Source organism: Cajanus cajan, chromosome 8 (genome assembly GCF_000230855.2).
Source record: "Cajanus cajan strain Asha chromosome 8, NIPB_CcT2T_4, whole genome shotgun sequence".
Lineage (NCBI taxonomy): Eukaryota > Viridiplantae > Streptophyta > Magnoliopsida > Fabales > Fabaceae > Cajanus > Cajanus cajan.
The window spans coordinates 56,081,305-56,095,341 of NC_138524.1; the positions used below are offsets into that span (position 1 = coordinate 56,081,305).

At 32.1% G+C, this 14,037-nt stretch overlaps 2 protein-coding genes and 1 long non-coding RNA gene across 3 annotated transcripts; 1 reads left to right on the plus strand and 2 right to left on the minus strand.

Moving 5' to 3' along the window:
- Window positions 1–8,049: 8,049 nt before the first annotated feature.
- LOC145950678 (uncharacterized) lies at window positions 8,050–8,906 on the minus strand. The gene is made up of 2 exons (XR_014428533.1): window positions 8,770–8,906; window positions 8,050–8,376 (listed from the first exon to the last, which is right to left on the minus strand). It is a non-coding gene; the product is annotated as an uncharacterized LOC145950678 (long non-coding RNA).
- Window positions 8,222–10,205, plus strand: LOC109811198 (vestitone reductase). Its single transcript, XM_020374866.3, is given in 5 exon segments — window positions 8,222–8,357; window positions 8,742–9,019; window positions 9,022–9,268; window positions 9,717–9,912; window positions 10,024–10,205. Coding segments are annotated over 5 exon segments (984 nt in total). The 5' UTR covers window positions 8,222–8,236; the 3' UTR covers window positions 10,166–10,205.
- An 843-nt stretch (window positions 10,206–11,048) lies between these two features.
- On the minus strand, window positions 11,049–12,866 carry LOC109811199 (uncharacterized). The gene is made up of 2 exons (XM_083062288.1): window positions 12,524–12,866; window positions 11,049–11,352 (listed from the first exon to the last, which is right to left on the minus strand). The coding sequence occupies exons 1-2, from the start codon at window positions 12,717–12,719 to the stop codon at window positions 11,123–11,125; spliced, it is 426 nt and encodes a 141-aa protein (XP_082918414.1). The 5' UTR covers window positions 12,720–12,866; the 3' UTR covers window positions 11,049–11,122.
- Window positions 12,867–14,037: the final 1,171 nt, after the last annotated feature.

Here is a 14,037-nt window from a genome sequence, read left to right on the forward strand (position 1 = left end):
ATTAACATGAGTTAAAGCTAGTTATACACAAGAAAAATTTCGTAACTGGTTTGGTATATGTAAATGAAATGAATTAAAATATAATTTAGAGGCCGAGATATTATACCCCACAAGCATGTGAATATTGTAAATCAGCTACTGAGCTTAGCACAGCTCCGGATGTGAAAAATAAAATTCATTTTCATTTAGTGAACTCAAGATAACTACATCAGAAGCAACATAGCCACTTCCCATTCACCATTTTTATAAAATTAAACAGCAATATCACAAACAAAAGTAACTTTCCTAAAACAAGTAATTTTTAAACATGGGCGACAGTGGTACTTTTTACAAAACGTAACTAAATATTTTTTGGTTTACAATATATTGATACCTTCTAATATTTATCTCAAGTTATTATTGTGTTTAAAAAAAGTTTAAAATGTATACTTTAATTGTTTTTTGTTTTGATTAGAAAGACTGAGATTCAGCATAGCATGCCACTATGTCTTTTGGATAAGTTTCTCACGTAAATCAACATTGGAATAAACAAAATTCATTTTATACATCAAGATCATAAAAAATCCCGAGTCACATATCAATGACCATTTTGGGTATATATTCAGGTAGATGTCATAGAACTCACCCATAGTTCTTAAAAGTAAGAAATAAAACCCAACAAAGGTCATTGATGAAACTCAATGATTTTCAAACCTTAAACGTAGAAAATGGTTATTGCCTAATAAAATGCAAAAGATAGTAGAAAACATACTGAATACTAGCGCAAATGAAACTGCCCTTTCCATTTTATCAAAAATTCCATCTCATTCCAATCAAATTCCGAATCAAACAAGTGACTCATTAATACAGGCTCTGTTGATCTATTATTTCTCAATTTCCACAATAGTGAAAGTTACAAGTAATTTATGCCATTGGAAATGGTATTTCTTGAAATGTATTATTCACATATTCAACTCTAAAAGCATAATTAAGGTACTAGAGGAGAGCTCACTGAGATACATAAATTAAAGACTCTAAAAGACTAAGGTTACAGTTACCACAAGAACTCTACCATGAAATAAATTTTCCTTATGCACATAGGTATAAAATTATGGTTTCTTACGTATCTTTCCAGTAAACAAGGTATCTTTAAACTCAATGGTAATGCCTCCTTTTAGATCTGGTGCGGCAACGAAAACTCCAGAGAAATACCAGGAAAATAACCAGACTTACTTGTAGAATAATTGCCAATTTCAAACCTACACAAGGAAGTTTCAATTTATATTTACCAATGATGAGTTTGTAAACACATGAAAAAAAGTTGTTGGATAATAAGTTACCAGTAAGGTTATAAATTGATTCCTCTGACTTCACTCCATTTTGACTTGCTTTTTGCTTGCAATTACCAATCGTGTACTTAGCATTCCCACCCATGACACAAGTGTTGGGGCAACAAATGTTTCCATCATATTCATCACTCCCATCACAACAATCTGCAGCAATATTGAATGAAAAATCGGCATTCAAAGTTCAAGGCAAAGGAAGCCTAAATATCTTGATCCAAGGAAAAGTATTCATTGCCAGTTTATGTTAAAGCAGATTACTCGTGTGAAATGTAAAACCAGACCAGTTGCAACTTAAATTCAGGTACTAATGAGTTTAGATTTATAAATAATTTAATCTCAAGTAGATAATGAGTTCCTAACAGATCAAGACCAGCAAGAGACAATGAACCAAAAGTCGGTCAAAATTTAAATTTTTTATAAAGGCATGTGGAATCCATTGGCAGTGGAAAATATGGAGATTAAGAAAAGTGTTTTGCAATTCACTGTCCAGATCAAAGGGAGACTTGAATATCCATCCTTTTCAAACGACAAAGCCCTTTTTAGGCTTAAGGTAGTAACTACTAAGATCTCTAGTTCATTCCTTTGTGTTGGAAAAATTCCAAAGACATGTTCAAAGTGCTATAAAAAACAGGCCTGGTCAACAAAATCCTCTCATTCATCATACTAAAATATCTTTTAGAATGAAAAAGCAACAAATGAATTTGAATCGTTGTTTGATTTTGTTGAAAAGAGAAAAAACAAAAGAGGAGATTGGTGTTACGAACCCGACTTCAAGGAGCAAGGGAGTTTGGATACAAGTCTCAAAATGATTAAAAGGTATGCAGTAAATGAATAAATAATAATTAGTTGCAAGATTTGATATCCATTCCTAGTGTTGAGAGCTCAACCTCATTATGTTGTTGCATATACCTCTGAAACAAATAACAACAAAATCACACAAAATCCAACGTGCGCGCACCAATTAGAAATGGCTCATAAGTGGGAAAAGTTAACGTGTTTGAAATCGAAAGGAAAATGGCTACCTTGGCGAGATTAACGTAGAAAAAAAGGGGCTTTTTGGTGTTGGAAACCTGAATGCGGTTTTTCTTATAAGAATCGGAGATGTTGATGTTATTCACTCCCTCGGTGATTGCTTCCATTGCTGAATGCTGAGTGACTCTGAGGCAACTCATACAAAACAAAAGTATCAAAACCCTAACAACCAAATGTTCCCCAAAAAATCCAATTTTCCTTCTCTTGCAAAGACGGGGGAGACGCGGAAGAGCATCCAAAATGGTTTGTTCGTCTCTGACGGCTTCGCAGATTTGGAGGAGGGAGGCGCGGGAGGTGTGCGGGCCCTGGAAAAGGGCGGCGGTGCGGCCGAGGACCTCGTGGCGCGTGTAGCCGGTGAGCTTGAGGAAGGCGGGGCTGGCGAAGAAGATGGGGTGGCCGGGGAGGGAGGGGTCGGTGATGGTGAAGCAGTCGCGAGGGACTCCGGGAGGCGGCCACGGCGGAAGAGCTTGGAGTGCGCCTGGTAGAGAGCATTTTAGGTTTTAGGTTTTAAGTGTGCGAGAGAGAGCGTTCCAGAGGGTGAGCGCGCATGAGTGGTATTTAGTCACCCCTTCTACGTCGGTCAACACAAAACCTGATGTAGAATAACTCATTATTTTCATTTCTACATCGGTGACTCATATAAGTGTTGCCTGTTAACTTTAAAGAAATAAACTTTCCATTTAAATAATAAACATGGTTAATAATATATTTTGGGAACATTTTTTATTGTGTTGCATGATATAAAATAAGCAATAATTTATAAATTGTTGCCTAATATCAATTTTAAGAACGGTTTTTAAACTGTTGGGTAGAGAAGTGGCCACGATTAGAAATTTGTTGCTTGTTTTATATTTCAAGAACAGTTTTGTTAATATTGAAAAGAGAATAGTGCACGCTTTGATCAAGTGTTGCCTATATGTACTTTTGGGAACGGTTTTATGATTGTTGTCAAACAAAGTGCCAACAGTTTACAAAATTGTTGCCTATTCCATATTACGAGAATACTTTTTTAGACTTTGCCTAAAAACTCGTTGCCTAATATAAAAAATGTTGTAGTGTATTTAATATTCATAAAATCCCCATTCTAACCATGTGTGATAATTTTGGATTATATTGACTTGTGTCTTTGAGAAGAATAACTTAGGTTGTTTCCTATATTACAATCTAAGAGAAAAATCTAGTAATTTCTTTTTATAGTGATTCAACAACATTACTAAGCATGCTATTCTTCTATAATAAAAGTGTGTTTTCCTAACCAAAAATGCTCCAAAAGAGAAGAACAACAATGCATAATAGCCAAAAACGACCGTACTTCATAGCATGGGTGTGCTTCATTCAATAAAAAGATGTGCCAATAATATCAACATCAATATATAATTCTACCATAGTCATATGACCTTGTCGTTCAAAACTATCAAACATGAATACAACATCTTCATTGTCTGCAATTTCTCCAGCTAGATAAAAAACTGGATTCAGACAATGCAAATATCTGCAAGTAATGTTAGAAACAATTTGGTTACGATGCAATTTCAACTTCGCATGAATTTTTTTTTTTAAAGATTCTAAATCCAATCCACGGTTTACACGAATTATTTTTATGTTACTTGTAAAAATGCAACCTTGCTCATTGTTAATTCTACTACCATTATAATAGAGTAAGCAAATGAAAAAAAAATTTAAAATGAAAGTAGACCTTACGAAAAAAGAAAACAATAAATAAAATCTTAAGATATCACATGAAGATATAAAGAACAATGCAAAGTTCAGATACAAAGATGAAAAATGAAAGCCTCCTTATATGCTTATTTATAGTGAATGTTGTTATGCAAAGGTTTTCACCCTCTGAAGTTTTTAAGTAGCAAATGCAAGATTCTCACCCCCTAAGCAATATTCTCACACTCTCTTTATCATCACGGGCATGGGTGGACAAGATTCTCACACCCACTGAACAATATTCTCATGCTCTTTTTATCATCATGGGCATGGGTGGACAAGATTCTCACACCCACTAAACAATATTCTCACACTCTCCTGACTATCATCACGGGTTCTCACAACACCAACATGTTCTGAGCAAGACTTTCACGTCCAAAATTCTTGCAGAACGTCACAAAAAAATCATGAACAAAAACCTCTGTGTTAGAAAACGTCCACTAGGGTGACGTTTTTAAGGCCTAAAAACCATGCACCACCAACGTAGAAAACATCTACTAGGGTGACTGATGGAATCATGCTAAGGAGGGCAAGAGGTGACACATTGAAGGATCCAAGAGGAATGGGCTAGACATGAAGATGTGGGCTAGTTCAGCGCCCGATGGGCCCGACAGACTTGGTGGGCCCAAGTTGCTCCTCATATGGGCCACACCCTGAGATTTCCATTGTCTTTTATTTGTACATATAATATTAGTATAAGTTTCATATATTTTGGTCTTGTATTTTAGACCACATAGATTAGGATTTTCAGGCCATAGCCTTATTGGGCTTGTTTTCGGGCTTAATGGGCCTTAGGTATTTTGGTAGTCAATATTAAGCTTATTTTTCTTCTTTTATTATTTCTTAGTGTTTGTGATAGGTTGGTCATTGTATTTAGGCCATTAGAATAGGAATATAAAGGAAAAGTTCAATTAGACAAAGTTAACTAAATTAAGGTCACATTTAGGAGTAATTAATTTGAGTTGCATTTGGTGCACATGGGCTAGCCTATATGGTGTTGCACATGGTCCACCCAAATCAACATCAAATTAACTCTAAATACAACCTTAATGCACATTGGATCACCTCTTGGACATGCACATGGGGCTGCCAAGAAATTTGAATTTCAAATACCATTTGAAATTCAAATTTCCGGCACCAATTGCATTCCTTGAGATAGGCTCCAATTTGCTTGCTTTCTAGCCTATAAATTGAGCTATCTCTTCACATTTCAGTCACTTTGAATATATTGAGAATTCTGACCCATTTGCTTAAGCAAATTCTCTCCCTCAAAGTCACTCACATGCCTAGCTTTTAGGGTTCTTAGAAGGCTTAGGCTTAGCACCTTGTGAGCAATCATTTGCTCCTTTAGCCTTGGTGCTTCCTTCTCCTTCTTCTTCCACAGATCTTCTTCTTAATCTAGATTTTGAAGTCCAGAATTGGCTCAAGGAAAAGATCAAGTCATTGGAGCAAAGCCAAGGGAAGAATCTCCTTCCACTTCACCTAGCTTTGCCATCAATGATGTTTTTAAGCTTCAAAAACAACATAGAAAACGTCCATCCTAGTGACGTTTTTAAGCTCCAAAGAGTGACATTTTTAACCTCTGAAAACTATACACGAAGAACATTCAACGTAGCACAGAAAACATCCATCATGATAACATTTCATGTTTACCAAAAATGTCATAAACAAGACATCAATGCCTTTAACGTTTTTATTTCATTTTTCTCAATGAAGAAGACGTCATATATATCGACATTTTCTTCATCTTCACTATCTTACCTAACTAAAATAATTTATTTTGATAAATAGTTATTTTTTTAATTTATTTCAATAATTTTTTATATTTTTATTTTTATTATGGTCAAAAGTCAAGAAAAAGCTGTCTTAATTTAATCGCTATTCCTTTCATTTCTTCCCATTACCTTTGCGCCAAACATCGATGAACAGTATCTTCCGTTCATTTCTTCGCGATTCTCCTCGAATTCGTTGGCACCAAAGGCAGCATTAATGAAAATCGCGTGTATGTGGAAACACTTTGTTGACATGTAGTGTTTTGTGTGTTCATTTGAGGATGTAGGGCCTATTCATTTGTTAGGTTGAGTTGATACTCACGTGAAGTTTATAGAATTGGTCATTTATAAATGATTTGATATTATCTTAAAATTTGTGTTTTAGTTTAATTCTATTCTAAAAGAAAGTTACTATTCACATGTCAACAAGTTAACTTATGATAAAAATTATCCTAATTTATATATATTATTTTGAGCATATCATAAAGAAAAGGAATATTAATAATTCGGAATCTTTAAACTTTCTTAAAATAAAAGATACTCAATGAAAAAACAAAAGAAAAAAAAATGAATTTAGTACATAATAAGTATGCCTAACTATTTGGAAACTTTTAATTAGTTCTTTAAATAAAAGAAAATAGTAATTGAGTTATTGATTTTCTATAATTTTTTTAATTGGCTCTATGTAGTTAGTTTATGACAATTGACGACATAAAACTTCTAGAAAAATAACACTAGGAATCCAATTACAAAAAGTTGCAGAATTCAAGGACTCAACTACAACTTCATTCAGGTAAATTAGGACCTAACTAAAAATTCTCAAAATAATTCATGAGATATTAAACCAAAAAAAAAAAAAAAAAATTCTGTGATGAAGTCCGACTCCATGTATTGGATGAGCTGCAAATACTGGTGGGTTGGGCCACAAAGATTCTATGTTTAATTAAAACAGCAATGGCCATGATCACTTAATTTGTAAAATGATGAGTTCCAAGAAGATTAGAACCGCATGTTGGTGGCACAACTTAATGTGAAGTGAAGTTCATTATATGTTCCCCAACTTCTTGGTAATTGACATGAATCTTAATGGCAGTTTGGGGCCGGGGTAGGGCCCCGACAAAAAGATGGTGGTGCATGCAGAAGCTAGTGGTCTAGACTTGGCCTCGGCCTCAGCCTCATTGTGGCTCACGAGGGTGGATATCACATCAGCCTACATCATCCATGCAGAAAATCTGTCGACCATAGTGTTAAGCACGTTATCAATAATTTTTATGCGTTATACTAATTTGAAATTTGAATCTCATGTAAATTATTCAAAGTCTTCATAATAACTTCTCAATATGATAGATTTGATTTTAAAAACGATTGAAAGTGAAGTTATCCATATATATATATATATATATATAAAAGATGCATTCTAAGAATTAAGACGAAAGATGTGAGAGTTTCCAACATCCTCCTCTATTGATATTTCCTAGAATATATGTAAGCTTACTAGAATAGCCTATTTACCATGATGGACTATAAGCTTAAATACTAGATTAGATACAATTTTTAAAATGAATTAGCTTTAAGTAATGTTGTTTAATAGATATATAAATTGCATCCCAATAATTGAGGTAGACAAGGTAAAATCTTCTAACATAAATTATGAATATGTTTGAATAAATTTTTTCACAAACACCCCTAGGAGAAGAAAATAAGAAAAAAAAATTAAATAAGGTTTTTCACGAGCTCAAATTAATTTATACGTAAGCTTAAAAACATAATTTGTGGAAGCTAATAATATGGAAGAACACGAAGAACTTTCACCAATTATTTTATTTTTATGTATAAGTAATTTTATCTTTTGAAAATATTTTTTTTTCTTCTTTTTCTCCTATTATTTTCTTCTCCTAAAAGTGTTTATGGATATGTTTATGCAACAGACATAAGATTTCGGTTGGTAATTATGTCTCCAGACATTTTAGAAATGGATCGATAACATTCATAACAACATTTACTTAAATATTAATCATGGAAGTTATGTACTAACAAGTCATTAATGCAAATAGTATTAGGTTTGATCACCTTAAATAAGATCTCAAATTCGAATATTGTAAATGGAAAAAACGTGATTGGGAGTACTGGAGTAGTAAGCAATGAGATTTTCCGAGTATATTAGTTATTGACCCAATAAATATTTCACACCAATAACAACTTACTAAAGGAAACATGGAAGCTATTTAACTTATTTAATTAAATCTAATAAATTTTTATGACGAGATTTATATGTAGACACGAAGCTGTTTTGAAAATGTGGTAGTGTCACATTACGAGTTTTCTTTTCCTGATCATCAAATAATTGCATATAAACCAGTCATCATATTGAGAAAGAGAAGACGTGAGAAAATGGAAGAAAGCAAAGGAAGAGTGTGTGTTACAGGAGGCAACGGATTTATTGGTTCATTGTTTGTGAAGAGGCTTCTGGAAGATGGTTACTCTGTTAACACCACTGTGAGACAAAACCCAGGTAGTTAAAGCTACCTCATCTGTTAAATAAACATTTTTAACATGAGAAATACTAGTTACACAAATCAGAAATTATAGAATTTTGTAATTCCTAATAAATTTCAACTGATAATACTGTATTAGAAGTAGAATGTTAGAGAGATTGTTACAGTCGTTCCTGTTTAAACATTGTTATCCATTTTGTGCATTTAATTGAACCATACAGTTTTGAGCTGAAAGTCTGAGTTCAATATATACATCTTTATTTTTGTGTGTTACAATAATAATTATATGATTGTTGCATTTTCAACATGGATATTAGAAGGACAATGAATTTTCTGATTAGTTGATGAAGGAATTATGTTTTCTACTTGATTTACAAATGTTTACTTGTAAAATAAAGTAGAACACAGGAAAGATGTTAGCTTTCTTACCAGCTTATCTGGAGCATCCCAAAGGCTACAAGTTTTCAGCGCTGATCTCAGCAATCCAGAAAGTTTCAGTTCAGCAATTGAAGAATGTGTTGGAGTTTTTCACCTTGCTACCCCAATTGACTTTGAACAAAGAGAACCTGAGGAAATAGTGACCAAAAGATGCATTGATGGTGCACTAAGCATTTTGAAGGCATGCCTCAGTTCCAATACTGTGAAGAGAATTGTTTACACTTCTAGTGTCGCTGCTGTGATTTGCAATATGGCAAAGAAGAACACGTGATGGATGAAAGCTTTTGGAGCGACGTGAATTATCTTCGTTCTTCAAAGATGTTGAAATGGTCGTCTGCAATCTCTAAGACATTGACAGAAAAGGCAGTACTTGAATTCGGAGAAAAGAATGGATTGGATGTTGTGACAGTTGCTCCAGCTTTGGTTCTTGGACCCTTCATTTGTCCTAAGCTTCCAAGTTCAGTTTCTGATGCATTCAATCTTGCATTTGGTATGTGATGCAATTTGCTTGTCCTGTTTTCTACAATCCAATAATTGATAATGAGTTTGAAGGTCATAACTCATGTCCCTTTGACAAAATGTGAAGAAAAGTTAGGAAAGGATAGATGTACATGATAACTATGTTTGGTGTGTTTGCTTTTGATTGTAGTTCTGACCTTCCTATTTTGGCTGAATTTAGTGCTTCTGCTTGCTTCACCTCAAATAGTACGAGAATTGAGAAAAGCAAGCAATATGCTCTCTAAAATACTGCTATTCCTTGAAATTTATATTGAACTTGTTAAATAGAGAATAAAACATAATAAATAAGGAGTGAGACTCACATAATTTTTAACCAATTGAAGAATGAGTTAAAGGGAATGTGTAGTGTTGCCATGTTGACTTTTATATTTTACCAAGTGTTTGTGCTTAAGATTGTTAATGAAAGGAAATTTATGCAGGTGACAGAGATCAATTTGCCTTAAATTCTCGGATACCTATGGTGCATGTGGAAGATGTGGTTAGAGCACTTATATTTCTGCTTGAACATCCTGATCCAAATGGGAGGTACATAATTTCATCATGTAATGAAGCTGTTGAAAGGATATATGAACTTGTTTCTGCCAAATACCCAGAGTTTCAACAACGAACAGCAGAGTGAGTTTTTATGTACTTCATCATGTTGTTACACACTTGACATTCTAGATTTATGTAAATGATTTTTCTTTGTTCTTAATGTAACAAGTATTTTATTATTTGTTCTTGTAGCTCGTTAAAACAAATTGAAGGTATCAGGCTACCAGATTTGTCGTCAAAGAAGCTCATAGATGCTGGTTTCATGTTCAAATGTGGACTTGAAGAAATGCTTGATGACACAATTCAATGCTGCAAAGAAAAAGGTTACCTATGAGGTATCTGAGTAACCTTTTTTTATGTCATTTCTGGAATTGTTATCCATATAACAAGGCAATAGTTAGCTATGTAATAAAATGAAAAATTCTTTTGGGATTGGACTGCTATTTGACAATAGAAAATACTTTTTTTACCATTCTAAACCTTCTTGATTTGTATAAAATATAATATTATGTTCTATGTTGGTTGTTGCAAAGTTGTTCTCTAACATGCTATGATAGTAATTGAACAATGGGAGCTTCTGAAGATGCATTCATGCAATATTCTGTTTCTTATTTATAAACAAGAAAAACTTGAGAATTTTGGTTAGGCTGATATGAAGTGATAGCTGATCTTTGTGACTGGAAAGTCCATCTGCGGTTTAATGTGACTTGTAGAGAGTGGCATAAGATTCGCAGTGAACAACTTCGGTAATTGGCACTGTAGCTTGCATCTGACTTTTATTTCGATGATTATAAATAGATTGGACATGGCAGGACCAACTAGGTTAAGTTTGAAACTTTTTCACCTCTCATCAAACCTGGAGTGTGAAGTGATTACAAATTCAGAGACAAAAACAGAACAAAGATGAAATCAAAGGAAATTCCATTACTCATGAATGCTAAACTCATTTTGGTTATACATTAGACATCAAGTTCACAAGTTTGTATCTTCACCTGCACGTCTAATTGTTGACATTGGTCATATCTCTAATCAAAACATAAATAGAAGATTCAAAAGAAACCAACAAAGATGTATCATTCAAAACTAGAACTGTATCTAAGAAAAATGCTAACAAAACTCTTTTCAACAAATACTCTCCACAATTGGTTCAAATCACAAATTTTAGCTGGTTTTGCTGTTAAATCAGGAAAAAGACTTACTAAATAAATGCAAGACTATAATTTGTGATTTTCAATAAATTTCAATATATATTAAATAAAGTCTTACAGAGTGTTAGAGAGAGTGTTGCTACCTAGTACAAAGTAAAACCATCATCATAAGAAACATGCCAGCCACGTCTACAAGGTGGGGCATTCTGATCATACTCAGCACAGCAGCTCCATCTTTTCTTCCAATTGGCACGGCCAGTGTTTGGCCTGTTATTCTTCTCATTCCATTTGTATACAATTACTCCAGATTTATCACTCCAATCTCCATCAATTCCTTGGTGCGGTGGAGCAAATGAAAATAGACCCTTCTCTCCTACAACATTTAAACAATAGTTAAGCTCTGCAGATTTATCATATTGTAGCTCCCCAAAGAAACCAAGACTACAATTAAAAACATTTTGGAAAAATCTTGATACAAATCTCCTTGGACCTTGGTAATATATATGGGTTTTAATTCTTAGTTTTTGCTTGAAAATTGCTTTTCTATAAGGAATTCCAAGACATGGTCTAGGCTAAAAATAAAAAAGGTGTCCAGAAATAATTTTTATGATAGATATATTTTGTATGGTATATTAACTACTATAAATGACAAGGTAATTCTGTAGTCCAGAAATAGGCTTATAGGCCATTGAATAGTGATTAGTGTGGTCGATAGTGTAAAAGCTATGTATGTCTACTAAAAACAATGAAATATAAATATTAAAACAGACCACGCACCTCTAATGTTGACAATTGACATATTACCTATACTATATAGTGTGTTGCTAGAGAAAAAAGAAAATAAAAGAAAAATAAAACTCTGGTATAAAGTTTTAGTTTCTCAGTCCTAGGTCAAGTTCATTCCCGTGTTCTCAATTTGAACACACTCATCTAAATATGCTTTTTTTTGTTAATTAAAATTTATTAAAAATTATAAAATCATGAGACAAAATAATTAAATAGAGTGTATTAGAGAATATGTTTCAGGTAGTCTTAGGTATTGGTCTTTGTAAGAGAAATGCTGACACATTTTTTTCTTACACTTATTATTAGACAAAATTTAAAATATATATATATATATAAATTTTGGTAGATTACATAGCTGAATGATAATAGAAACTTATTAAATAAGATACAGTAGCCATAAAAAAGATTATTTTAAGTAAATTTTAATAAAAAATAAAGAAAGTGTAAGAAACAGAATATAAGAGACAACATTCATCTATTTATAAATCATTTAGAATTGGCCTGCTAAATCAATAATAAATTCTTTTACAAAACATATATATATTTTTTAATTTTTTAATCAAATTAAAGTCTTACCTTAATAACAAAGGTGATTTTTAATGTAAATCCTCATTATCCAAGTTTTCGAGGGAAAATTTCAAATTCCAATAGATAACAAACATCAAAAGTTCCTAACAAACTGAATCCAAGTTTTATCTTAATTATTTTACTAGGCAAAGAAAAACTGCGTGATGATTTGCATATATATTACAGCATACCATTGGTGTGGCCGTGGAAGGAGCAAGCATGTGGAGAATTATCTTGATCTGAGTAAAGGGTGTTGCATCTCAAGCACCGTTTCTTCGTTTGAATATGTGATGTGGCTGCTTTGTTCTGTGACTGTGTGCAACACTTCACCTGAGATGATGGCTTCAAGAAAACGAGGCTTTGACTGAAACTAACAGCAGAAACCATTCAGATTCTCCCTTTTTATTTCACTTAGCAGATACAAGAAATGAAAGATGGAAGTGAACTGTGTAAAAGTGTGCTCTTAACTTTCGGAGTTCATAACTCATAAGGACTCTGTTGCTGATAATGTTGGATTCTCTCATACTGGTCCTGCAAAATATCCCAATGATTAAATAATTAAAATAAGATTTGTCATTTGTGCACTGTGTATGTAAAACTATAGTATGATATTAGTTTTATATTAAAATTAATATACTAGATACAGTTAAATATATTTTTACTTACCGTAAAATTTCAGACTTTAAAAAAAAAAAGAAAAATTAGATTTTAAGGTTCAATTTTTATATAAAAAAATTATCTATTTTTAATTCTTATTTATTTTTAGTCATCAATATTAATATATACGAAAAAAAACTTATCAATATTAAAGATAATAAAAATAACAGGAAAAAATTAAAAAAATTATACTTTAGAGATGTTATTGATGACAAAAAAAAATAAAATGAAGAATAAAAATAGGCAAAATAATTTTTAAAGACAAACAAAAAAATAATTTTTCATATACCAAAAAAAAAAAAAAAAAATATATATATATATATATATATATATATATATATATATATATATATATGAGTTAATCACCTATACACTGCCTGTGTAAAGTTTTTTTACACTGGCAACCAATCATATCTTTTAATAGTGTCATGTCAGTTGCTTATTTAATAAAATAATAATAAAATAAGCAACTTTAAAAGATATGATTGGTTGCCAATGTAAAATTTTTTACACTGACAGTGTATAGATGATTAACTATATATATATATATATATATATATATATATATATGAGGGAGGTTATAATAATACCAGTGTAACTTTTACTAAGTATTACACCGCTTAATAACATTATATTAAATGTGAAATTTGTAAATCCAACCGTTAGATTGAAAGTTCATATCACTTAGATCATATATACAAAATTTTATATTAATTCAAAATGATTTGATACTTCATTTTTATAACAAATTAACGTAACATATTCATTTTAAAATACACTAAAATATGAACACTTTGATTACTTTCAAGTTGTTGTTCAATTTTAACAAAATTTGATATACACGTATAAAGTGATATGAACTTTCAATCTAACAGATGGATTTTCAAAATTCAAATTTAATATAAAGTTATTGAGTGGTGTAATACTTAGTAAAAGTTATACCGGTGTCGTATATATATATATAGGGGTTATAATTACATCGGTGTAACTTTTACTAAGTGTTACACCGCTCAATAACTTTATATTAAATGTGAATTTTGAAAATCCA

What these genes read in the sequence shown, in the direction of transcription:
- LOC109811199 (XM_083062288.1), bottom strand. Translation starts at nt 12,719, where the DNA reads ATGGTTTCTGCTGTTAGTTTCAGTCAAAGCCTCGTTTTCTTGAAGCCA. An exon ending in CTTCCACGGCCACACCAATG is followed by an intron (nt 11,353 to 12,523) that starts GTATGCTGTAAT and finishes TAAATGTTGTAG; the next exon opens with GAGAGAAGGGTCTATTTTCA.